Source organism: Opisthorchis viverrini (assembly GCF_000715545.1).
Source record: "Opisthorchis viverrini unplaced genomic scaffold opera_v5_19, whole genome shotgun sequence".
Classification (NCBI taxonomy): Eukaryota; Metazoa; Platyhelminthes; class Trematoda; order Opisthorchiida; family Opisthorchiidae; genus Opisthorchis; species Opisthorchis viverrini.
Window position 1 is genome coordinate 674,904 of NW_008751675.1, and position 27,983 is coordinate 702,886.

At 42.2% G+C, this 27,983-nt stretch overlaps 2 protein-coding genes across 2 annotated transcripts; one reads left to right on the forward strand and one right to left on the reverse strand.

Annotated features, from left to right (window-relative positions):
• Nucleotides 1-829: 829 nt before the first annotated feature.
• Nucleotides 830-13,329, reverse strand: T265_12854 (hypothetical protein; the record flags this gene model as incomplete). Its single annotated transcript, XM_009165889.1, has 6 exons — nt 830-993; nt 2,158-2,302; nt 5,468-5,597; nt 7,745-7,873; nt 12,321-13,151; nt 13,304-13,329. Coding segments are annotated over 6 exons (1,425 nt in total), but the record flags the coding sequence as incomplete, so codon positions are not given.
• A 6,444-nt stretch (nt 13,330-19,773) lies between these two features.
• T265_01730 (hypothetical protein) lies at nt 19,774-27,469 on the forward strand (the record flags this gene model as incomplete). The annotated part of the gene is given in 4 exon segments (XM_009165820.1): nt 19,774-19,853; nt 26,205-26,313; nt 26,517-26,833; nt 26,845-27,469. The coding sequence occupies 4 exon segments, from the start codon at nt 19,774-19,776 to the stop codon at nt 27,467-27,469; spliced, it is 1,131 nt and encodes a 376-aa protein (XP_009164084.1).
• Nucleotides 27,470-27,983: the final 514 nt, after the last annotated feature.

Consider the following 27,983-nt stretch of genomic DNA (forward strand, 5'->3'; position numbering starts at 1 on the left):
GTGTATAAAATGCATTTTTAACAGCAGCTATCCTACTGTTAGCCCGAAATCCAACTGAATGTTTGCAACTTTGCATAGTCCTCCAGCGCTTGTGAATCCGCGAATGGTGGAGACTTAAGGCTACCTTGGATCGAGCTAACCGGATGTGTTGACTGTGTAGAGCTTGGGGGCATTGCTTTAACAGATGATGAGTATATGCCCCGCGGAGCTCCAGTAACGCGTTCATAGTGTATTCGTTCAATAGCTGTGAACTGGTTGGTTTTTCAGGGGGGATGTGATCAATTTTTCTGTACTGTTAGACAAAATTATAATCCTACTGCTTGGCTACTGATAAGCCAATTCAAAATTGTCTGCGCTCTGAAGCATTTTCGACTACTTCAACGTGCGATGATCCTTCAGCAGATAATGAAACAAACAATGCTTGGGAAAATTCCCTTAGAATCGAACAACTTTGATTCTTACTGTGTACGTCTGTGTCGCGGTGTTTGCTGTGATTCGCCCAATATAACCATTAACGTAGGAGTTTGACCGCCTCAACTATAAAACTTATTGTCCCATATTTCTAACTGCAAATGCACCGCCAGACTGCACAAAACTATCCACATATATTGGAAACAAGAGGACCACTAGATGCGTCCATATTGATTTAGGCATCATTCGAATTTTCTTTTCTGTAATGAAGTATCACATTGCAACATCCAGAAACATATTGTCATATGAAGATAACCAACTTTGAAGAAAGTAAATATATCTGGTAGGTAAATCACAGATGCGACAGTCCAAGTATAAAATTTTGCACATTTCGCCACAAGCTGCAACAAAATTACAGTAGTACATGACGTTTTCGATTGTATTCAAAGATCACACGTAAACTTTCTCGAATCGCTTCTCTCATTTCATCCACATCCAAGGCACAAATCACATTGATACTGATGTGACTTCCTTTCGCATCCTGCTTGCGTTTTAGCGCCAGGAATCGTTCCTTCATGCTTTCTACAAAGGTTGCCAGAGTTTCTGCCGATTTGATTTTTTTTTGCAGCAGCGTTAAGGAAGAAAAAATTAAGCATAAATATGAAATAAGTTACCGGTTCGTTTGGGAGTATTTCACCCAAACATCGATACCGAAAAAAGGAGCTGTGTTGGCATGATTGAGTGCATAACAGCATGTCAAACAACCACTCGGGCGAATATTTTCAATTTCTCAAGGCAAAGCATGCGTGATAGTGGGAACAAAGTGGCAACAACCAGCGTCGCATATTCCTCATTTTTTGAAAAGCGCGTACTAGATCCAATTGATAAGGTGACAACATCAGTGATCAGCTCGTTGGTTTGACAATTTTTTGTTTGTCTGATTCAGTTATCAGGAGGACAGGAGATTTACGATAAGCTACGGCATCACAGTGCCACATAGGCGTTGTTACGAATCGAGATTAGTTTGTATTATTTAACACAGTCCTAATGATTGAGTTTAAAGTAGAACCAATCTAGGCTATTCCATGACTGCATCAAACCGAATACGCTTTAGTTGGTCCTTAACAGTAAAGGTTTTATGGTCAACTAACATCTAGCTTTTCCGATTCTGAGGCCAACAAATTCACGTCAACATTTGCCGGGGCGTTGTATTCCACACAGAAATCGATCAATAAACACATCGACATTGACTCAGTCTATCAGCCGTTACGTGCAAAGGAACCACACAGTCACGGGACTCTGAGCCAAGAAGCCTAACGACAACCAATCGACTAATTGGGTCAAAGGAAGACAATCACTGAAAAACAGAAGGCCGCTGAATCAACCAACCAAGGGAACACACTCACACAACAAAGCAAGAAGAAGGCGGCCGAATCACAAAACAACCGCACACAGAACTGCCGAATTGAATGCGCCCAACCAGATACAGGAGATTGAGACCAAGTCAGATTCACAGGAGGCCAATCAAACTACGCAAAGGCCGTTTCCAGAACTACCAGATACTGTTTAGATGCTATATAATCACAGGTAGAAGAGGTGGAATTCACCCACCCAACCCTCCACTGACGATATCACCTCGATTGGTGATGAAACGTTTGCAATCCGACTGCCGAGCTCGGCCAAAAGACCAACAACCTAACATTGTGGAGTTCGGTCACAAGAAAATATCTGCCAAAGGGATCTCACCTTCCTGTTCATTGTTTGGACCGTCATCAGAGAACTTTTCCCTGATCAAATCCAATTTGTTCAAGAACACTACAAACTCCTTCTTGAGCATATGTGGAGAACACATCAGCGTCTCAAATAATTCAACGGACGTTTCAAGTTCACCCTGAAACGGAAGTTGGGGAACATTTAGACAATGTTACTAGGATGCGTTTGTGGAACAAGGGCTGTTTATATGAACTGATGTGTAGTAGTACTATTGTACTACAGATGTTTTTGTGTACATCTTGTAAGATTAACTTGGAATGTGAAGGAGATGACACCCTTAATAACACGGTTGTAAATTTTTGGGCATTCTATTAATGCTGTGCCCATCAATGTATATATATATACATATACATATATATATATAACATTAGACAACATCTGGAGTGACACTTTCTGACTGACATCGTTGCACCGGGCATATTTTATCAGGTGTCTTTGGAATACTAAACTACAATGTGCCATGACGTACTTCGAAGTTGCAAACAGCAAAAGTGAAAGTTAGCCGTGATAGTTATATGACTACCATTCAGTATCGTCGAAAAATGGTGAAATCACGTAATTTCGACTCAGTATATCACATAATAACTACGTTATAATTTTACTGGGCGCTAAATACCTGGTGATTGGATTCGTTTTGGCACATTTACACACTTAATTTTGGTGCCATACACATCCAGTTAACCATATGTCTCGGAGTCAGACTGAGGTGATTAATTGGGTTTGAGGGGTTGAAAAAATAACAAAGGTCGTGAATGTTTTAGACATCAAATTACAGCGTTGAGCCTGACCTCTTTCAGAACTCGCGCCACAAGGACACAAGTGGATAAGAATCTATCATTTCAAAATTGGATGACCGAATCTACGGTGGTTGCATTTCGACTGACCACACTACTTTATCCACCGATATTCCCCCCTCAAAATTGTTATATTTCTGAGTTGTATTCCAATGACGTGTGTCACTCACCATAGCATGGTAATTCAATACTTGTAGGGCTTGTGAAGCTCTGTCGAAAGCTTCTGATATCCTCGTTATGGATGCCGAAACATGTTGGAATTTGCCAGTTTATATGTAATAGTATTCTCTAGGGGCTAGTCTTGATAGTTACACCAAAAATACTAAGAAGTTGGTGTGCTTCCAATAAAGGCTATAATACAGTTAGTTTCGTGCAGTCCGTCCACGGGAAGCAGTAATGAAACACTGTGGCACACATCATCAGCATCGTGTGTTGAAGACTACCAACCTAAGCGAAATGCGCTCATTTGCAAACCAATATGGTTATTCAGGAGACTCACCTTGAACCAAGTTGAACCTCTCGTTTATGATTTTTCAAGCAATTTTGAGGAGGAATACTTGATGAGCTGCAAACAGGGTGAGGCCGGTCGTGGGCTGTCAATGAGTGTTCAGCAACCTTATGAGTAGCGCATTACGTCTATACAGTGTATCACTACCTGGTGCAGCAAATTCAGTTGTTTAAAAATATCACAGACGGGTAGTTCATTTGGGTTTCAGGTGAGTCTCCCGCTAAACCAAACTGGTCTGCAAATGAGTGTATTTCGCTAACTTCGTGGAATTTGGGTTCAAGCGGAACGTAGGGTTGGCGGAAACATGGGGACTGTGGCTATCGGATGAGCACAGTCGGTCGTTGGCTATCGAAGAGTTTTCAGCAACCTTATGAGTAGTGTATTACACCAATACCTAGCCATCTTTTTCACGTCAGCTTACGTGTAATAATCTGGCAATCGTTCAATGAGCAATTTGCTTCCCCATATTTAATTAAGAATAGATAATGGAAGTCTGCTTGGTAATATTTTGTCAAGCTGAAAACTAGAAATTCATAGTGCGACGGGAATCCAGATATGTTCCCGTTGAATTAAGCTAGCTGTCTTTTTTCAGTAGCCGACAAACAACCCTTGTGTTTGAGTAGCCCGTTTGAACGAAACAGAGCGGAATAGGTAGTTCATAAAATTCTTGGCCTATAACAATTCTTGCCATCCAAAAGAGTTTTTACTGAATTGTTCCTTATATACTACCACAGGTTTGAATTTGGCCGTCCCACTGTTTGGATAGGCTTTAAAAGCACCAAATCTACAGATCTGTATTTATCTGATATGTATTCAGACTCAACGGTGCGGACGAATGTTGTTACATTATTTCGGCGTCCTTGCCGGAGGCCTCACTTGCTGCTGACTTACTTGGAAGCGAGCCATGTAATATGTAGGCTGACTGGGACTAAGTTTGGGTGGGCCTGCTCATTAATTCTCATTGTCTGATCTGAAATTCTGTGTGGTCATCAAACTCCAGAACTAACAAACTATCAGTTATTTTGCACAGTGAACGTTTCTCTCCCCGCTGCATGAATCCCACTTAGAGGTCATGTTTGATGGAGCCCTGCTGATTCAACAACAAGTGACCAACGAACTGGACGAGCTTTACCAACTTATATATCATTGCGGCTACCGAACGATCAGAGGCCTTGTAACACCCATCTGTTGCTTACAGCAGCAGCGATATTTGGGGCTTTCAAGACGCTCGGTAGCATCGCTATACCGTTATTTGAGCCCAAACTTTCCTCCTGCACGCAAGTGTTTTCCGAAGTTGACCATTGGCGTAGTTTCTCAGTTTCTTGTTGTGTAAAATTATTAATTCCTAAAACCCATTGCTTTTCAAAATTGCACACCTTTGGAAAATCGAAAGTAACATGCGTACGCCACAGAATATTGAAACCATGTATGACAGTAGTTACTGGATGGGTTTATTCAAGTGGAAGCATTTGTTTCGAGTTTCCTTTACGAACGAGCAACCGGGAGTGCAAACGATCATCTAGATGAGTTATTATCTCGGTTGTACTAACACTAGGCATCCAGACCAGAAGTATAATATCAAAATCATGCTATACAAATAAGTGTAGTAATTATTTCAAAGAGCTAGGGTAATATATCGCTCAACACCTCTTTATATTCCCAGAGTTTTTAAATGCCCGGTTTTCGTCGACTCAATGGAAAACATGTCAAACTGCATGAGCACAGTATATTTATGACTTTGACGTCTCTCTTGCGGGCTAACACAAGCATGCTTCTGAAAATAGTTAATGAAACATTTGATGTAGAGTAAAATGAAGTTGAGTTCACAGCGTCTACTAGACAACAATAAATGATCTAAATTTTCTCCTCATTTTCTGTTGTTCACTGATTTTTTTCAAGGAGATAGTATGTTGGCACTAAACCAAGATCTGATATCAGGCCTGATCTTATATCAGACCTGATATCAGGCTGTTTAACCTACCTTTCTGTTTAAGTCATATGACCTTTTGAGACAGTCGGGTAACGAGACCAGGAATAAAACCGCACTGACAGATTCGAAGTAATGCAAATGTCTGTGCAAATTGAGGGTCTGCAGTCCAAGGTCAACGATTCTGTGGAGAGAGAGAGAGAGAAGTGAAATGCACAAAGATGCTGCTTTGTTTCAAAAATTACCCCAAGAGAAAGAATAAGTAAGGTGAATGAAACTGAGTAGCCGGCTGATGAAATTTCGCATGTAGTCATCCAGCTCTAGAAGAAAACAAAATGAGAAAAACAAGTAGCTTTGTAAAATTAATACAACAATCAATATTCGCTCGTCTAAGTGAAAATGATTTGTGCCGAACAGCAGAAAAGCACTGTGCAGCTGTTTCAATCCTGCATTTTGCGCATCTCGTCCAGGGAATTTCAAACTGTCGAACTGTTCGACACCGAGCGAATTATTGCGATTTAGTATGATCAACTCGAAGAAGATGGGACTACTCCATCTTCAATGACCGGGCTCATATCAATGGCTCATTAGTTGACAAGAGGCTTGAGAATCGACTCCCCAAATCAAATGTTCATCTATCATTTGAGGTGGTCCGCCTTTTGGGTTGCACACGTTTAATGAATCGTAATAACCATGGAATAGATATGCAGTGCTTGGTCACTTTTTTTTACCTAAATCCAACCTGATTGTAGGACGAGTCTCAAATGAAATTTCTGAATCTTTCCATCCTATCAACAGGCTAGTTGCCGTTTTTACTGACAGTTTCTTTTGACTTATAGGATACGGTTCCAGGTGAACGGTATCCCATTCATTTATACTCAACGTTATTACGGCATGTATGAAAATAATGGTGACGAAACGTTTGCAAGCCAATTGCCAAGCTCGGCGAACAGATCAACAGCCACCTGATCAACAACCAATAAAGGTCACTATATCATTCTGGTTCGTGTAACTCTGCACAATTACAGATATTTTGCTTTGTATACTGGTCGTCTTTTCCCTTTTTTAGCGTAATTTTCAGTTTGGCTTATAATACGGTCGCTAGCGTTTTTTCTCACATTCATAGAAGACATCAAGGTTGTGAGACTGCAGCTGTTCATTGAAACAGTGAACACCTGCGAAAAACCGCCAAGTGGAGGATGTGCTTGAAGTTATCCGTTTCGTAGACCAAGCAGGTTGACAACAGTTTAAATTTCTTGGGGTCAAATGACAATGCAATAAAAAACTGAGGTTGATTCAGGACTCTCGCAACATCAGAACATCGTGATTTACAAATATCGCTTCTATACCCAACACGGGGAGCACAGCTTCTCAAATAGCATCCGCGAGGATACCGCAGGATCAGATTTGCTGGAACGCTACTGTAAATTCCGATGTTAAATATGAACTTGTCATCAACTGACATCATCAGAATATTTGTTGTTGGCTACTATGATTGCTGGGGTACCCCATTACTTTGACCACGATGATTCTTGAACCTGTAGTAATGGGACCCATACCAGTTCACTTTTTCGAATGAAAAACCAATAAAGGAAATTTCTGTAGCTTCATTTCTGGTTTTATAAACTCAATCAGCGCCGTCGGTCGAGTTGAACTTCGCATGTTCTAACTGTTATTTTAAGATGTTATAAATGTACAAGGATCATTACACGAGACCCGCTGGTACCTACAAGGTTAATGCAATGAAAAATTAGGTTCAGCATACCGTAGCATGATCTCAACCTGGAAATGATTCGGACGCTCAATATTGATGCTTATTAATGCCACCGCATAAAAATCTTTCCTGCTGTCTCTGATAAATGTGTGTATCCATGGACGTAGTTACATAAACTGTTTTGCAGGGGTTGAATGTGAATTCTGCGGGGGCTTGTAAGAGTTCTTCATTTCAAAGAAACATTCTGATTTCCTGGAATGGGCATCCAGTATCGACCAGTATCCACAGGCAGACATCACGAATCCTTATTTATATTTCTTCGACAGCCATATCACAATCGTCGACTTCAAGAAGTCCGCCCATATCAGCTCGTGAATGTAGTGAGCCGGCTTCCGTCAGGTGATGGCTCTAGCGAACCCAAACTGTCCCATAATAACTGCATAAGTTTACACAATTTCAAGGTACATTTTGTGTTGTTAGCCAACAGAAATCCAGCAACACTGTCTCTGTATGATAAATGACACGTGAGTACAGTATGTTTTACTGACTGAGAAAATGTAAGCTATTCCAGTCTCATGTGACCCTGAATTAAACATAGTATATCTTGAGACTCTCACCGAAGGTTTGTGGATCCAACCGTTGTCAGCATTTCTCGTACCGCTTTGGAAGGCTCGCGCATGACCAGTATATCCTGAAGAGTTGGAACGTAGTCTTCCTGAATAATCCGGTCTACGTTCTCGATAAAGCTGAAAAACCGCGAGAAAATAAATTGTGGCATAAACTATACCGTTTTAGCTTATGATTTAATAAAAAAAGTACACTTCAATAAAGCTGCTAAATGGAATAAGTATATCTGGAATGATGCAACACCAACAGAATTACCAGTCTCCCGCTCGTGAGCTTCACACTGGTCGTCGAGCATAAATCTTCCTCAAGGGACAAAAGTGCAAAGGGTGATGAAAAAGAAAAAGGCGGTGCATGTAAACCGAACTCAAGACCGACCCGACTGTGACAGTCAGGGCTCCCTTGCAGGCCCTTGAGAGCACTTCGTTTATAGTGAGTGCAAATCGATTGCAGTCAGACCAAGGACTTGTTTTACAAAACCCTTTCAAGCAAATAATTGTATCGGTAGAACACAACTTGCTAACAATCATACAGCGTTGAATATTACTTGGCCTGTTAATTTAATCCAGGCAGGTGTTGCGCGTTTTCCAGTTGATTCTGAAACGCGAAGGAAGTAACAAAATTTATGGGAAATTTTATCTGATTGACTTAGCAGATAACACAAGCAGTTTGGACCGACATACGCGGATGCAGGGTGCAGAAATCAACAAGAGATTGTTGGCTTTGAAGGAGTGCATTCGTACCCTGGGCGTAAAGGAGGTAATCTACCATTTTGTGACGGTAAATTAACTCAGGTTCTTCGTTTATTGGCAATCGAGCAAGGACTTGTATGATTGCAGTGATTACCTGGGCATGGCGAGTTGTGAACATACGTTCAATACGCTGCGGTACGCCGTTCATGTGAGAGAACTTGGCCCCGTTCGTATCACCTCTGCCAGCAGTAATGATGACCTGGTGTCTCTGTCGGCCCGCAATGGAATTGCAGTGACGCGACCCGCTGCATCCAACACTGGAGGTTATGGTGAAGTGAATGGTCACTGTTTGCTCAATTCCACGCTGCGCGCCTCAGCCATAAGTGCTGCATCAAGCATCTATTAGAATCCTGGTCAACCTGTTCTCCAGGATCTACGTAGCGGTCTTCTAAAAGATGATATAGCCATGCTCCGATCGGCCAACGACGAGGAGGTTACCGATGATTTGCTAACATTCCAGGAATTCGCTCCTCAGATCGAGCGAACGGAAGAGAAGGTTTATGATGATCATAAGGCTCTACGTGGACCGAAGAAAACTTTCGACTGCACAATGAATCAACTCAAGTGAAATTCAACGTCGGAGTCTACAGTAATCGGTTGGAACGGCCCATTACAGATCAGACGAATGCCATCACTGGTCTCAGAGAGAAAGTTCCTGTGCGGCGGCGAGGGGAACTGAGCACCAAGCTACAACGCGGGGTTCGACTGCAATGGAATCGCCGCTGTCTTTTCTCCTACGACGTCATCTCCACTGTGTTGGGATTAGAGGCTTAGAGTAAACTATTCACACCGAAGTTTTCTCTCTATCCCCAGTTCATAAACTCAGGCCAAGAACTTTGCAGTCCGCCAACTCACTCACGGCTCTTCAAACCACTTGCCAATCCCAAACACAGCTCACTTACTGTAACAAGTACAATACTCGTCGCCCTGCATTTTTCATCAGATTCTCCTCAATCTTCGCTCCAAACCGCCGCGTTCTAATCTTGCTAGGTGTTGTCAGCGGATGCACGTACCTGTGATGCATAACGTTCCGAGAAACTGATCACGTGACTGCTCTGTCCTCCAAGATCCTAATCATTCCATGTCATTGTGTAGGTAAGCTTCTTGGTATGTAACGGGTTGCTTCTGTTGCTTACTGAAGCTATTCTGTTTCTTTCTGGTCTTCACCATGCTACACTAACACAATCTCTTTATAGCCATCGTGGGCATCTACATATCGCCTCAGAAGGTTGCTGAAAACTCTCTGACTGCCCACGACAGGTTTCGCCAATCCTCGTGCTCATCAGATAGGCGCAGTCCCCCAGTCAACCTCATGTTCCACGTCGACCCAAATTGTACAGATTTTGATGACTACACTCATTTGCAGATCAAATGGGTTTTTGTGAGAGACTATATTGAACCCTTCGTTTATGACATTCCTCGACTAAATCTGCTGCACAAAGGCCTACGTGATGAGCCCCAAGAAGGGTGAAACCTGTCGTGAGCTGCCTGACAGTTTTCAGCAACCTTGTGAGTAGTTTCATTTATGAAAATATACTACTTCATCTAAGGCATGGTGCCAACTGAAACATGAGGCGGCCCCTGTAAAGCACCTTTGGTTGAAGAATATCATAAACGACAGATTCACTTGAGTAAAAACCCAATCGATATGCGTGAGTGTATTTTCGGAATAATGATGTCCATTCGCCTGTATGTTTGTTTCAAACAGCATTGGATTACTCATTCTTCAGTTCCGGTGAACACGTAGATGACAAAAGTACCTGAAATGGTAAGCCACAAGGCCATTTCAAATATGACGGTGAGCAAGGCATGGGCCAGTGTACTGAGCACACCATCCTACAGAACGTCACGTTATTTACTAGATAATGTATGTGATAAGGCACAATACATATACTGTAGGGTAAGCTGACATTATTCTTTGAGTTCAGTTTACCCAAGGTATCACGTGCAGCAAACGCGTTTGAACAGTGGGTGATGTATAACACAAGGAGGACTATGTTCTTAACAAAACCGATTACTGATTGCACACCTTTTCAAGACTAGTAGGAACATCTGGGGAAATGTGACCTCGTTGTTACCAAAAGAACCTTATACGAATGTATCCCACCATTTATCAGTATGCAAAAGATACAGTTTACCGAGAAACTGAAGTTTGCGCTGGATGTTACTTGGGATAACGAATATAGTTAATGGCTATTTATATACCACTCATAAAATCTCCCTGCTCACGCTGCAAACTAGCCTTAGCGGAGCTTCTCTCCTACTGCAATCCCTGTGCATCAGGTCCCGTCAACTTCCTCGTAGTTTATCACTGAATTCCCGCGCATTTGCCTGATTGGACTTGTAACCAAAATAAAAAATCAATGAAGGTCTTCTATGTAAGCTTCAGGTCCGTACACAACTACAAGAATGCGTCTCACCATCCCAGTAAAACTGATGAGTTCTTGACGGCAAAAGCGCATCTGTTGTGGTCTCCAGGTTCGCTGGACTCGCACGCCATTAGCTTCCGCTGGGCTCAGAGTACTATTTAGCCGTTTGTGTGAAAAATATTGATATCGGTAGCACAGGTTGCTAAGTTCAACATGCAGCATGATGCAACAAATGGCCTGTTTTTGTCAATATGGTTCTATCCAGCTTCAGTAGTTTCCAATTCAGTGAAGTCGGTGGTTTCGATCAGGTAGTATACAGCGAATAAAAGTTCCGATTAGGGAGTCTCTTGGGTGCGTGGGAAATACGTCATTATACTTACATGTACTTTTGTGGTACATCTGTATGCATCCAAGTTTATGATCTTATCATCAAGCTCTATAAAACATGTCTCACACACATCTTCAGAAACTAGATTCTGAGTGCATTTAGGCCACAGTTTGGAAACTGAAGATCCCTCAAGACGAAAAAAACGCTCACTTCACATCGGTCATTAAAACCAAGATTGTTTACGCATATCAACAGGTCATAGTAGGCAAATACCTGCAGTAGCGAATCAAACAAACTGTTTGCCAACATTTGTTCAGAAGAATTAACTGGGTGGAACAGGCTTCTAGCAGCTTGAGAGTTACCGCACGTTTGTCAGTTCCCAGTTATGCGTGTTGTTCAAAATTTTCCGCCGGGCCCTAATTCATACGGGACTTTCCTTTGTTGTCTATATAGTGCAAAATTCATTTTCAATAGCAATGGCTGGAATGAAAACACTCCCACAGTTTATGGAATCTTATCAACGGTGTTAAAGAACCCAACATGAACCCTGACAATCCATCTTCTGGAGTGAACTCAGTCAGTTGATTTCTATCGAGCTTTTCTATATTTCACGTCCAGATCAGCGGTAATCCGTTAGTTTTATTCCAGCTTGAACACACACGAATATCTGATCATACAAGGTATTCAGAAACCCCATGATTTATTTTTGTAAGTCAGCCGTAGTTCACAGGTATATGAGCGGATCCAATGGACATAGTGTGCGGCCTCTGAGGCAGAATGGATGTACGGTATTCACACAGAGTCAGCTTGATGTCATGACGTGAAACCTTGTCCGTTATGTTGTATTCCTAGGAGGCTTTGTGTGGAGGGGCGAATCGAAATGCACTGTCGGACAATGGCTTTAAATCCTCTGCAACAGTACAACAGCCTTCATGTGCGTAGCACTTTGAGTGGTCTACATACTTTGTGTGGCAAGTACCGGTTGGCAAATAAGACCAGTTGGTCACACAAAATACTGGCAACATTGGGGGTAGAATCGCTACACAAATCAACTAGCTGTAAACGAATCGTTTGTCCAAACGTTCTTCAAGATATCTAGAGGTCGGTAAGTATAACTTACTAGAAGTCGGCATAGACGATAGGAGGTGTCAGAAAGGTTCGTCTTTGCATGGCTTCTTGGAATTCTGGTTGCTCAGTTATCAATTTTAGAATAACTTTCAAGACTCGTAATGAAAAGCCTCCAAAAATATGGGAAACTGAGTCTGCACTGTTGGTTGATAGGCTTGGTAAGCTGGAAATCACCTCTTCTCTGGGCACCTTGAGTTGACTGCTGCGTACAGCATCACGGTCAGATTTTTTGTTGGAAACTGCATTCTCCGTGATATTTGAGATTATCCGATCGGTTGTATTGCGGGTCGATTTTTCTTTTGGTGAGATTGCGCTGTTTGGCTTAGGTTCGCATTCTTTTTCCGATGTTTGAGATGACCTCTCTGTTGAATCATCTTCTGAGAGGAAATCTCCGTTACAGTCAACCATACAGTTGAGCAGCTCATCTTCGAAAGACATCGGTGGTGGGGTCTCTGGAACGGGTGGTGGACCATCGTGATGCAGGTGAGAAAGTGACTCTCTGGTCTGGCCAAATAGTTTCAAATACAAGGATCTAAGCTTATTTATATCAACAAGCGCCTCGCGCAGCTCGTCTACCATATTGGAATCTGCTAACAGTTCAAATTTTTTCACCAGTGAGGGTGGAACCGATTCGTTTCGTTGTAGCACACGTAAAAGAGATTCCTGGAGGCACAAATGCTCGTCTTCCAGAATTTTCGGTATGCTTATATCCGCTGAAGTTTCCGCTGTTATATCTACGCTAGAAAGTGGAACGCGGGATGATCGAGCTTCGAGTCTAATGGAACTGGTAGTTTTGCAGTGTGATATTTTGGTTCGGCTGTGTCTGACTTTGAGGTATTTGGGCAAAAGAACGGTGAACAAAAGAATCGAAAAGGGTGAAGTATTTTTTTGAAAAAAAAATCCTCACCACTGAAGCTGCAGGACATGCTCCATTTTAATTAGCCTGAAACAGGAAAACACAAAACACAAACTAACTTGGTTGAATACCGTTGGAAGATCATTTATATATATATATATATATATTATATAATTATATATATACATTGAAAGAGTTGATTTCAATCACTACCTTGGTGGTTGTGTCGGCGAATTCAACTCGCAAGCTCATCAGGTTTTTTAGCACCAGTATGACTGCGTCCGTGAGGTTGGCCAAGATTATCGGGATGACTTGTTTTCGAGCAGCGGCGGGGAATCCATCTCCATAGTGGATCCGTATTTGTTTGCTCAAGGTATTCTTTCCAGCATTTGGTGGACCTAAGACAGTTGGAGGGTAAAGGTAATGAGAACATTTTTATACTCATTAAAGGGCTCGTGGGATTGACCAGAGAGCTTACAAGAGACCACCATAGGATGTGGAGTTCAAATGCAACTTTAGTTTATCGTGCCTCACCAGAATGAGCCCTTGCTTGCCTACGGCGTGATGAATTTCAAAATTGGTCACGCGCAGTCTGCCTTCCCCCATCATGCCAAGGATGGGGCACACCGGAAAGTCACACGGGTTTGCGATCATGTATATCTTTGTAATGTACTACTCATAAGGTTGCTGAAAGTCCTTCGACAGCTCACGACCGGTTTCGCTCTTTTTAGGGCTCATCAGGTAGTTTGCAAATGAGTGTATATTCGCTAATTTCAAGCAATTTGGTTTCAGGTGGAACATAAGGTTGACGAGAACCCGGGAACTACGCCTACCCGATGAGCCCCAAAAAGGGCAAAACCGGTCATGGCTGTCGGCGGATTTTCAGCAGTCTTATGAGTAGTACATTACAAAGGTATACATGTATCGCGATATCTCGAATATCGTATCGACTGAAACATGAGGCGGCCTGGTGCACAGCCTGAGAGCATCACAAACGAGAGATTCAGCTGGGTTCCAGGCGAGTCTCTCGAAAAAAATTAGTTAGCAACTAAGTATGACGACTGATCGGAACCACCCAGGAATTCCGGTGTGATTGACGCAACATTTGCCTATGTCGTACTATTTTTCTCACCGCCTCAAAAATCTTAGTCTTGCCGGAATGTCGGTTGATGATAGCTGGACACTTTACGATGGTCATCATATGGAAGACTCTCACATACTTCACAACGATAGCACGGTAAGTTGCTGAAGAATTGATAGGAATCATGCACGTTTCCAAAAATAGTTGAAAGTTGATGGAGGATAAGAACAAACCTGAAATTAGTTCATTTAAAAAAATACTTCGATTTTTCACTATTGTCAAAAAGTATTCACAGAATGCGTCATTCCGAATTTTTTTAGCTTGTTTGCATCTATTTCGCAAAGAATATCACTGTCTTTTTGTTCAATGCCACCAACATGAATTTTAGCCTGATTGTTCGTCAACGATACCTAGGAGAAGACACCCTCTTACTCACTTTTAGTGCCCAACAAAGTTCTATCATGCATGCTGTACCAAGTTGCATTATGTTCTAGCACGTTCTATCATTTATTACCGTGAGGACACCTTGTGAAAGGTTTCTATCGTCTTTGGCGGGATTAGTTGAAGCACAAGTTATCCCTCCAACGTTTCACTTCGTAAAACTGGTTCGAAGAGTCTAACCTAATCTCGGTATAATGAAAGGTGATGTTTTAGTAATTATCTGTACATGCGCACGCTTCCATTCGCACATCGGTCCAAATTCAACGTTTTACTCGTTACCTGTTGACGGAATGCAAACTAAGAATCTGATTAAAAAAATCGTAGATCCTTATAAGCACTTTGAGAGCAAAAGTCACTAGTTAAGCATTGAAGCTGAAGGGAGTCATCATCTGGCTTCCTGGATTCAATCAAATGTGTAGTTTGCATTCCAAAATATGTTGATGTCAGGAAGAACGATACACATGTGGAAATAATTTGATTTCGATTGGTCACCAATGGTTCATGGGATCGAGTAAGTTGTTTGTTGGACCGGATTTTTCGTAGTCCAGCTCAATTTCAGAGTTCACACAAGTTCCTCTCGTTTATCACGTTACTCTTTGTCAGTGGTCTCGCTGTTGAACTCGCTTTCTTCTAACCAATACTTAGGAAGGCGGAATTATGTCTCAAACCGTGTCCGACAAGCTCACAACCAAAGTATGGTACTTGACACGACATATGCCCACAAGCTTGTGGTAGGGTTCTGAAATTTCTTCTCCGAAAGGAAGCTGGTACAGGGACTAGAACCGCATTTCAAGCACAGATAAACGGAGATTCTGAGTCATCCGGTAACCGTTTCAGCAGCCATTCACCTTTGAATGGTAAACATATTTGGTGGTGATTTGCAGAAACCGAGCTCAGCTGCAACTGTAGCGAATATGGCCGGAACCAATCATGTCACAAAAAAGAGCAACGCTTCGCTTTCATACACGAGGTAAGTCTAAACTTACCACGAATGGTGCGACAGGATACTTATCAATACGAATGCATTAACCCACAACTCACTCACTGGAAGAACCCTGTGTGACCTCTGAATTCGACCTGATCTACAAAAAATACGGTCCCGAAGAACATGTCTGACAATGACCATTCATTTTATTCCAGGAACCATTGACAGACCTCCTTCCTCATATCATGACTCTCAAGAATGCTTTAAACTGACTGGACGTTCACTGTCTTATTTTGGTTAGTCAGCTGGCTGAGAATTCGTAACTACCCCATTATGAGTCGACACGTTCCTTTGTCCAACGGGTCCATATCCAGAGGCCAAAATTTTCATGTCCGAAAGGCTTTTCTAATCTTCGTCGGAATTGCAACTTACATGCAGATATTGTCATGCAGCCATCAATCGCCTCAACTATGGTGAGATAACAATGGCCCCGGAACAGGTTACCTCTTAATCAATGAGCTGACGGTATCAACGTTTCCTGTGGTTCACGTCCTGGTGTACTGATTGGAAGAAGCGGTTAGAACATGGAATGAACTCAGCAAGATTCACTCATTCAGATTGGGAATTCAGACCAGTGTACGTATGCCGCTAACTGTTATGACCAAGAGATCGAAGAAAAATCAGTCATATAGCGCCGATCATCTTGAGACGTGCACCTTCAGACGTTGCAAGCATCTGTATGATTCTGGCAGCTGCAACAACGAAGTGTTTTGTGTCCCGACTGTTTCCTACAGTCCCTGATAGTCAAGGAGGGAAGTGAAGGTTTTTGGACTAAGCTAAAGGCTGAAAAAGCGATCAGACCTCCGGCGCCTCGGAATTTTAGGTGCATTTTGAGCTGCGAGTGTATAAATCAACTCAGATTAAGCATTTTGGTTGATGACTTTAACAGACTGGACCAGCATACCTGGTCTCGTATTCGATTGCACTTGATTTCATCAGAGGCTGCTCCTGAAAGCGCTTTGATGGGTAAGTGTCATTTTGTTTACTCAAACCGAAGGGTTTTGTGAAAATGATGCAATTCGATTCAGCCAGGCACCTAGCTGTGTCTTCCATAGAGATTCCGGTTTCGTTCCCACAGAAGAGTGAATACATCGTGATGCGTTGCGAGTGTGGTAACTTCACTCCACAGTAATTTCAGATTCGTTTTCAAATGCGGTAGAACGTTATGCACTCCCAGGAAACTCCTACCTTCGGTTCGTCACCGTGTATAAACCTCATCAACTAAGTTCTCCAAGGTAGTATAAACTTCTTCACAGGTCTTTGTATCCAGATGACAGCTCTCAATAGAGACTCAATCGCTTAAGTGAGTGGGTTTTTCAGTATTCTTTAACTAACAGAATTGCAACCACGTGACTTGAAACGTTCTGGTTACGCTAGAAGGACAGACTGACGGCTCATCAGATTAAACTTCCTACTTGCCAGTAGTCATTTGGCTGTGTGGATATCTGGTATTCCCGGGATTTATAGTTAGGCGCGATCTCTAGAGAACACAGTCATATGGACGGGGATCTAACGCAGCGCTGCATTGAACAATACGAATTTTGATCTGAACTAACAACCATGCCAACTTTGTTATACTGAATTAGTAAATTCCTAATGAAAAGACGTGTCTCCTTATATGGCAGCTCATTGTCGAATGAACAGGTTCGAAAGACAGGTACAGCCATAACGGCAGGTGTACCGTCTCACGTGTGGCATTCCTCACACATAGCTCACACATCGTCTCAAGTCGTACAAAGCTATACAGTCCCAAAAAATGTGGCCAAACCACTCTGCCATACAAGCACCTGCTACTGTAATATCAGTTCCTGCAAAGCCAAAATGGCTGCTGAGCGTACAGGTAACAAGCGGTATGAAGAAGATTTTACAGTGACACAAGATTGCAAACTGATTACGCTAACCAATCTGAGGTTTTGTGGGGGCCATTTCGTTGAAGACTACAGAAAAAAGCATCTAATATGTGATTGGTCCACTGAGGTTTGTGAATCCTCAATAACCAGCATAAATAAATTTATCCACACAGCCAAAGGTCAGTTTGATTTGTTCAAATTCACTCGCTGTGTACAGTTGCTGATTTCACTTGATCATTTTCTAAGTTTGTTACAAATGCTCTCACCTTCGGACCAGGCAGAATCACTGAACACATGCATTTGTCAGTGCCACTAGCCTTGGTCATAACATTATTGTGTGGCGATATACCTACTATATTATATAAACTTTGTCTGAATTGTTTTCTAAGCGAATGTCGTTTAGTGATCTGATCGAAACTTGGTAATTACGACTTAGTGACTTATGCACGTGGGACACGACGGTGCAACAGGTGACGCGTGCATAAATGAGACCAATTTTTGCGTCATAAAGTTGGAATATTACTTAATGTTGTTACATTCTCCATTGTGCTTCATCAGAGACCCATCAGATAAACAATGTGGTTGGGTATTGTCTATCCTATCTGTTGCAAGTTGGTTGGAAGCTAGCTGACACGAGTGAGAATGCTGTTCCAGAAACCTAGTTATCGTTGGCTAAACTAACAATGGATCGATGAAACTTGCAAAAACGGACGGAAATCCAACAAGCGCTTTCTTCCTAAGCAAGCTTATCATCTCAGCTGCTCCAAAAATGTTGCTATGCACGAAAAACGAATAAACACGTCTCAACCACAACCACTGACGGTAAAGGGCTGATGGGAAGGGTAGTTGGAATATCGCAGTCTAGCATTCCTTATGCGGTACATAACAGGAAGAAAATTACTGAACCCTATAGAAAATATTCTGTAAACAAGTTTTAAATTGCGTGAGCTGAGCAAGTTGCAGCCAGGGAATTGCACACCAGAATCGGGGAACATAAGCGTTACATTAACAGACCATCGAGAAACGCAGATGAATACCAAGAGATGGTCAAAGAGTCGGCGATGGCAGGGCACGTACTAGACACAAGCATAGATTTAGAAAATGTGGACACTCTGAGACGGGAATTTTAAGATTCGCACCACAGCAACTGGTGGCCGAGGCCGTGGAAATCGCCAAGCCTCCCAGAGTGAATAGAATAGAGGGGTAGAACTTGCAAACGTGTGGGGAGCGATCTTAGATCAGCCAAGATGACTTGAGGTGGCGTGCAGTTATCAGCGAAATGGTCTGGGTCTAAAAGTACAAAATCCAAGTAGAGTTAGATCCAATTAACCACCCCACTCCACCCCAAAACCAATTGTTTCGGCACCTTATGACGAACACAGGTGAACGAAATCTGTGAACGACCACAAGAGGAATTTTCCATTAAGGTGTCCTAGACTGAAGAAGCAAGGACGAAAAATCCGGGTTCATCATGAAGGCAAACCCTCCCCCTAACCAAATTGTCGTAAATGTCAGTGATCTCCACTAACCAACAAGCAGAAATATCAGACTGAAGACCCTGTCGGCTAGTCATAAGAAATCTCACGGATTGGTTCCCTGACTGACTTAAAACCCAATCAAACTATTTACCCAATTGGCCTGACGAAGCTTTTGTGTCAAAAGCGAATCGTTGCCCAGCAAAAAATCCACCGATTGTTTATCAAACCTCCCTGAACCATTATTGTGCGACCGCGAATGTCGCAGTGGGCCACCAGACATTCGTTGGGACAAGCACCACTGGTCTAAAAATCTGAAAAATTTCCAGTGATAATTACCCATCCAAACTACTGAGCTGCATGCATCGAAGTTTCCTAACCTTCCGGTGCACCTGAAAAGGACCTAAAAATGACCAAACTCCAAGCCTTGAATTTTCACAGGTGATAATTATGAAGCCGAAGTGGTGGAAGCAACTTCCCCGCAAATTTCGTTTTGGTTGGGGCCAATCAATCGGATGTAGCAATTCGGCCTTGTAATTATCACACGTGAAAACTGCGAAACAAGACGGGACAATTATCATGTCGTGAATCTTTGTTAACAGTTTTGGGTGTCCACTGATGATCAGAGTGCGAAACAGTGTTGGTTCAATTATTGAATCAAGGGAAAGGCGTTTTAGTTGATGCATGAATGCGGTTATCGTGTTCCGGTGGAAAGAAGGAGAGTGGACTTCAAACCTAAAAAAGAGGCGCTTAAATCATGCTGCAGCCACCTAATGTGTCCCAACAAGTTGGAGACTTGCGGAGGATTGATTTCCGGTTATCCACAGCTCCCGCAGCGTATATCAGTTGCGTCTAAGCAAGCCGGTTTTATGTGACAGAAGTTTTCAGTGTAATCTATGTTAAACTCGCATTTGGGTGACAATCAGCATAGGTTCTTCAGAATCCTTCCTTTGATAGTTGATCGTCACCCTGTAATAAATGATTGCTAGATATTTGCTCTCAAACATGTGAGCACGTGCCAGTAACGCTTACGTGGGTGCTTTAGGGACGAAATATCATTTTGTTAGGTAACCATATGTGGTTTGCGTGCTGAACTAATTCCCTTGCATTGTGATATAAATGTACTTGGACACAAGTGACCCATTTCAAAAGACCCTTCCGAAAAACTTGTTAGACATTCAGTCAAACCTGCTAAAGCAATCAAAATTTCAAACGATACAACACATGGCGTATATTTTAGCTTTGCTACGAACGCAAACATAGGCAAAATAACGTTTACGCGTAAAATTTACTATGACCTCAGAAATGACTTGGCTTTCCTTAAAACTCTCGGAAGGAGCATTTTCTAATTCCTCAACTATCGGCGTCACTCTCACGGACCTAAGCCGTTTTAACCGTTGAAACTTGCTATATTCAAGCAGTTAACCTTGGATCTTTGAGCCAGAACTACTATCCACAAACCGGTTGACCGTTAAGCCAACTTAATGACGAAAGGAGGAAAGCACGAGGGGTTGCATACGGTGGAGCGGGAAATGTCAACGATGATATCGTTGACAGTCTAGTGCGTAATGCACCAGTGGACACAGTCAGCCTTTGGAGAATCAGTGTCATTTTTACGGACATGCCTTTTGTTAGGTGTCCTATATTCGACAAAACAATATGGCATCCTTGCCATCTATGAAGGTGTGGACTCCTGAAAGGGGGGGTTTACTGCTCTAACGAGTGGTGTTCCTCCGAGCGCCTTTTAATTCAATTTGCTGTGGTACAAAGATCATCTGATCTTTGTCTACCCTCTCCCCATGATTGGCATCGCCATTGCAACATAATGTACGAATCCTAGGAAGTGAAGTTCGCCATGCTATCGAAGCACTGAAAGAACGTTCCAAAGACGAAATCGGTACCTTTGGTTGGGGACTTCCTACACTTTTTGAGAAGGAGAGCGTTATTGTAATAAGCTACTCATTTTAGAGTTGGAAGTAACTTAGGGTTGTTGTAATAAAACAATTATACAACAGTTTATCATTCACACCAGAGTTGGTTCAGGGCATTTATCTGACATAATCTTTAAGATCAATGCCTACCATATAAGAGAAAATTTCCCTGTTTATACACGGCTTGCTTAGTGTGCATTTAGAACGTAAGAACCAAACCTTCTCATCTACCTCCAAAAGACCGCTGTTTTGTTGAAGTTTTAAAACCTGCTTGCCAGAGCAGAAACCCTTCTGTTTATTTCCCCCTTTGACAAAATAAATCCAACTTGGAGCATTCGTCAGTCAGATTATTATTTCACTACCCCGGTTCAAAATCAAGTCATTCCGTATCTCTCACAAACACACACAAAAGGATGACATGTTATAAACGTAGATTTCGTGAAGTTTAACACTAGAAAACCAGGCACAGAAAGAATAAAACAGAATAGCCGCTAGTGGAGTTGAACTGTAACCCAAGAGTTTTGTCGAACCATGATTCTCGAGCCCTCTGGTCGAGCACTCCATAGTTTTTGCCCACGAGTATATTAACCCGGGTCACATTTGTCACTTCAACTGCATACATGATTCTCAGCGGACTAAGTCTGTACGACTTTCGCAGTGAGCAAGTTGTCTACATTTCCAAAATCCCAAAGGGTTCTTTTTTCAGACAGACAAAAATAGAAGGGGGTTACTGAATTACGAAATCAGAAGTCTCTGCATAAGGAGTAGGAATGTAAAGGCCCACATGAGAGCGAAACCTCGACCTTTTCCTAGCCTGGCGGTTATTCTACCAGCTAAGCTACTGAACCCTTTGAATAGCGTTACGTTCATACAGGTGGGAATCGCTTCAATTCACAACGTGATGAAAATTTCGGACATACCAACTAAAAGAACTTGTACTTCCCGCTTTTTCACCGCATTTTCATGCTGAAGCATGCGGTCGATTTTCATGCTGCGAAATTTTGAGGTTTTAGTTGAGCAGTTCTTCTGCATCTGATAAAACTCCACTCTCAAATGCTGCTTGGATCACAATTGGCAGTGGGTGCGGCTTCTAAGAATATCATTTGTCTCATTCCAGCTCTCTCTCTTCCGGCAGTTGTGGTTCTTTCAATTCTGAAATGAGAGAAAATATTAGGCAGCTGAAGTTCGATGAAATAAAAAAGGGCGTTTTCCCCCGGATAGTTTTTGTGGCACAACATTTACAGAGACTGAGCGAACATTTCTGGATGTAATGCACCTTGTAACAGTCTAGAGGATTAAGTCAGATATAACTAATGACAGAGGAACTCGGTTGAGTATGAGTGTTTTCCCCCGGATAGTTTTTGTGGCACAACATTTACAGTGACTGAGCGAACATTTCTGGATGTGATGCACCTTGTAACAGTCTAGAGGATTAAGTCAGATATAACTGAATGACAGAGAACTCGGTTGAGTATGAGTAACCAGTTTTTCCTACAACTTGGTAACACGACACTACAGGCAACATCTCTATTGCGAATTCTAAAATTCAGCAAATAGACACATCTATAAATGGTTCTGATGGAATAGTTGTAGGTGAGCAAGCGCAAACGATTCGAACGCAGGATTACAGGCCTGTTGCATATGAAACAGTTCAACTATCTACTGTCACAGTTGGCTGAACAAGAAAACGAAGACGAGACCACTGCTCTCAATTGCTTTCACACAGAGCAACCGATGACAGGAGAAAAGGCCTCGCTTTTTGGTACTGTACAGCTAAGTGACTGAGAGGACGTGTGTCCTTCACACGCCTTCCTTCCTTCCTTTCCACCTAAGTTTACCGCTTGGGCAAGTCTGCGCAACCTACCACGACTCGACTTACTTCGTTTTGTTTACTGATTATTTGCTCTCAACTGCGTGCGATATTCTTTATTCGTTGCTGTCTTCCAATAGATTGATTTTTTTCTATAGACAGCCATAGAGCAAAGTAGAGCTTATCAAGATAACTGAGTAAAACCCGCCCAAGTCCTTTGATAAAGTAGAGAGTTAAGATCCCGTTGATTACCAGTTCAGACGCGCACGTGCGAGCAGATATCATGGAGTGACAGATATAATGTTGCTTGTAGGCATTTCGACCAGCTGTTCGAGTTTTTGGTTGTATTCCGAATTAGCCACTTAGTTCGAAACGGTTATTATAATAAATCTATTCAACACAGTTCTAGCCAAATAGAGTTTTGATTGATTGTTTTATTGACAAGACCCTTTGTGTAANACGGTTATTATAATAAATCTATTCAACACAGTTCTAGCCAAATAGAGTTTTGATTGATTGATTGACAAGAACCCTTTGTGTAAATTGTCCCTGCTGACCTGATTCCAGTACATCGTCTGGGCTATTCAGTCTGCTATCGAATTATGTCGTAATGTGCGGTTGAGTCGGAGTGAATTTCGTGTGTAACGAGATCTGATTTTGCCAAAACATGAGGTCTGCAATGTTCACCACCTCTCTATTGTGCATTTACGAATTTAGGCAAATCGAAAGGAAATACCATCGGGTGCTATTGCGCCAACTGAGACCAAGAAGAAGTACATTTAGACAACCCAAGTTTGAACAACAATTCACCCATTTTGAAAGATTCCAGAAGAGCTGAAATGATCTTTTGGCTGTGAGACGAACGAATTTGTAAGTGACCGAATATTGCGCTAAGTTTCTCACTAACCTTACAACCATCAAAAGTCTGGCGCGGACTGAGGAGCCAGGATGCGGCCAGGTATGAAAAATGTTTCCTTGACGAAAAGTCCATAGGGTAACTAACCGGGGCACACGACAGTTTGATTAACTACTCCCATATGAGTTAGATCACTGCAAGATCTCTGATTGACCCCTGAATCACTGAAGAAACGTTCGCATTAAGCAGATGCGTGGCCACTGATTCCATATTTCTTATATGTTTGGATTTATCGGTGACGTACTTTGTTTCTATGAAAAATATCTAAATTATTCATCCGCCGGTGTGTACAGCGCCTTGCTGGTAGATTTCGGGTGGTAACTCCCGGAAGCATGGCTTGCGTTATACCATTGGTGTAAGGATTGTAAGCGTGAGCAAATGTCCAAGACGGTCCGGTCATATTTCGAGCCTGGTTGAATGCATTTGAAGCCCGTGCTGTATAGAATCATGAACAAAACACCATCTACCACTGAGCGAAGCTTAGCTGAGGTTACAGCTCTGATTTCTGGTCAACTAGCATCAAATCTGTTTGGAGTAGGTTAACAGGACTTCATTTTAACCTCTGAATGCAAGGAGTCTTTAATTCTAGCGTTGATGCAAATATGTTTTTTTTCACCTTTAGAACAACTTTTTCGAAGAACTAGCATTCTGCGCGCCCTCCAGAGGAGGTGTATCAGTAAAACTCGTCAGTTTTAAAAGAAGCTCATTCTAGATATTCACGCTTACATCACCTTTTTATGAATTCGCACCAAAGTGGGAAGCATTGATCTAGAATTCCTCTCTTATTAGTCCCTATCAGTAGTACATATTCTTGGTCGTCCCGGGGTTTGAGCCGTTTGAGTGAATTACTACGTCCGATGTGGTGAGACTGTTTACGGTTGAGAGTTATGACTGGTTTGTCTAACGCCTCGGAGGGACACCGTGTAACTGACCGGGTCGATCGCTTGAACCATCAGTCAGGACATCGCAGTTACTCAGCGCCGCCGACGCTCGAAAACTGCTAGAAAATCCATCATCGTATGAACAGTGCTTCTGTTCTGCGTGTTACTGGATGCATCGGCATCTTGTCCGTGAGTTTCATAGAATTTAATCCCAGAAATCCTCCAGAAAGCATTTGTTTGTCAACCGGTTGTCGTTCAAATGTTGAGGTGCCACCATAATCCTACTTAACCAACACTGTCATAAGTGAAAAACCTAATAAAATGTTGAAACTCCGCATAATTCCCGATTATTTTGGAAATTTTCAACGTCCCTTACACGAATTTATTCCCAAAAAACGTTAAGGATTGAATGATACAAATGAGTAAGTTAACGGATCAAGACAGCTCGTTTCCCGAAAGCTCAGTATCTCCTTTATTAACTTCCTCTTTATAGGTGAAATGAATACGCGCCTACAAGGCACTTCTATTAGACAAAACTCCAGTAAAACTTAATCTATAGTACACTGACCAAGTACGGCAGCGCACCGAATTAAGGCGCTATGCTATCTATAGTGGCCTGCAATGGCCTTTCTCAAGGACACCATCAAACAAGTAAAAACAGCATATTCCGTTGAAACACTACTTGGTGTTACCTTGCGACCAAACTATTCAGCATTATCTTTTGACTACCACAAAATTAGCATTTGATGCACCTTGCTACTAGCATGGTAGCCATCTGTATTCATCAATAAACGGGATAAACAAAGTTTTGACGTTACCCTAAACCCCACCCTCAAATTAGATCGTTTTCGACCAAAACGTGGCAGCTGAAAGTGTCGTTTAAAAACTTAGTTGTTAGCCCAGCTTTCAAGGAAACATTTGGCAACGATTAAGTATTACTCAGCACAGGCTTCGTGTGTGTCCTGAAAAAAAAACTCAAGCGTCATTTCAGTAGTACTAATTTTTTTATTCTTTTAAGTATTTACATCCTTTTAAGTGATACGGTGGAAAACTTTATTCAGGACCAAGGGCACAGTTTGAACAATTGTTTGTCGCAACACTTGTAGAACGGGTAAGGTCAAAAGTAAAAAAATCGACTGCAAACAAAATTTTAGTCTATTACGGATGGAACTATATTGAATGGGATCTCGATGTCATTCTTCTGCAGAACGATATGCTTAAGGTACTGTTGGACTGAGAGACCTATCAATGGTGATAATGCCAGGTTTTGCTCTACAGCCCTAAACCTATTCACGCCTTTATTTAACGATAGAAAAGGATACTCTATAGAAATCCCTCTGATCACAACTATTTGGTCATTATTCTTACTAAGGAGATAAGTGACCTCCTTCTGTATATCCGTATTTGTTTTTGAATGCGTTGTACTGAGTTTTACGGACACGAGTGCATTTGCTTTCGCGCAATGTTGAGTCAATATGGTGGTCGAAAGTATAGCACATTTTCGTGAAACACGCATCTTCGAGCAAAACAGCGGTCTACATTTATTCCCTTGAACAAGGTTCTTTGAGAAATGTCGCAAAAACTTGGAAACTCACTCGGATGTTTCAAAAAGTGCGCTAAAAACACATTTCCTCTTCACATTCTTTTTAGTATGCGTCACAGGTTTGTTTCTTCCTCAGGTCCGGATATGCAGATTGATGTTGCATCCCAGATCACGCGCAAGATTCTCAACACTTGTTTTGGATGGAAAACTTACGTAGTATGCAAAGTGAAACAAGATTCTAGGCCCCATATTGGCAGACTGAAGAAGCACCAAGCTAGAGACTCAAAAATTAGATGCACTCATTGGACGGTTATCATTATATCGCCTCTACGTGGACGACATTTTCGTTCTTGCCGATGAAACCATCAGCACAACAGGCGTACTAAGCAGTTTTCAATTCAGTCCATGCTAATATCAAGGTTACTATCGAATCAGAACGAAACGGACAGTTGAGCTTTCTCGGTGTCAATGTTGAAGAGAAGGCCGACGGGACCATAGAACGTAAGATCCACAGAAAGCAAACGTGGAAAGGTCAGTATATTCACTTTGATAGCTTCGTTCCGTTGCAACAAAAACGCAACCTAATTAGATGCCTGACCGAGATAGCAATGAAGATATGCTCACCCGAATGCTTAGAAGAGGAGCTGAAGATCTTGGAACGTACATTCCTGCAGAACGGATATCCTGAAAGGTTCGTACTCAAGACCTTGGAGGCCGTTAAACCCAAAACTACTGAGTGTTCTGTAGGGAGAAGCCCGTATACATGAGGCTTCCATCCAAAGGTGACTCGGTTGCCGAACTAATCACCATAAGGCTTAGAAACTCCGTGGATACGACATACTTGGCCGCTAATCTACGTTTGAGCTTCAACTCCAGCCTCACTATCGTATTCTGCTTGAAAGACAGATTGCCACGTTCTACCACCAGCTTTTGTGTGCACTCATTCGTATGCTCATGCCGAGAATCATACGTTGGTCGTACGATAAGGCATTTGTCGGACAGAATACGAGAACACAATCCCGTATCTCTGAGTGGTAGTGGAAAGAAACCAGGCCCAAGCGCAATTGCGGCACACTTGACCGAAATCCGTCATGTCATAGACAAGGAGCAAGCCTTCACCATCATATACCGGGCACCTCTGAACGGGTCACGACTGGTAAGATCCAGACTACTATCGATCGCAGAGGCGATAGGAATCCGACTGCTGGATTCAAAACTTTGCATCCAAAAGAACCTTGTGCGACCTCTGACCGCTGGATTCACAATTTTGCATCCAAAAGAAACTTGTGCGACCTCTGAACTTGAACTGGCCCACGAAACATCTGGTCCCACAATTCTGTCTGACATTGACGTCACTGAGTTGACTCCGTGACCCATTGACCTACTCCTCACCCAACCTCCCTTCCTTTGACTTCTATTTCTCTAAAGTGTATTTAGCCCCGATCTTAACCTTTTCCACGTGATTTCTGCTACCATATAAATTTGTGATGTACTAGCCAAGGTGAACAGTCACAGAAAACAAGCTTTGTTCGCTACCTCCTTCGTTCTCATGACTACAACGGGTATATTCAGCCGCTTGAAATAAGCTTGTTTAATTTCCGTACCGGAAAACCTACTTAACTGAGTAAGTGTTAAGAAATACCTGTTTGAAATAAGTTCACGTGCTACTGATGAACCGGAAATTCTTTAGGAACGATCATAGGAAATTTTCTCACATTTTTGGAGTGAAAAGTGAATAATTTGTTGATAAAAAGCCAAAAAGCAATACCACGTTGAATTATTACGTTTGGAAGAATTAGTACTGCATTAAAATTGTCGTTGTTGAACGGTCCTCCTCTGCAACATTTGTCCTAGTTGACCCACAGAGAAGAGGGCACGCAGTGGAC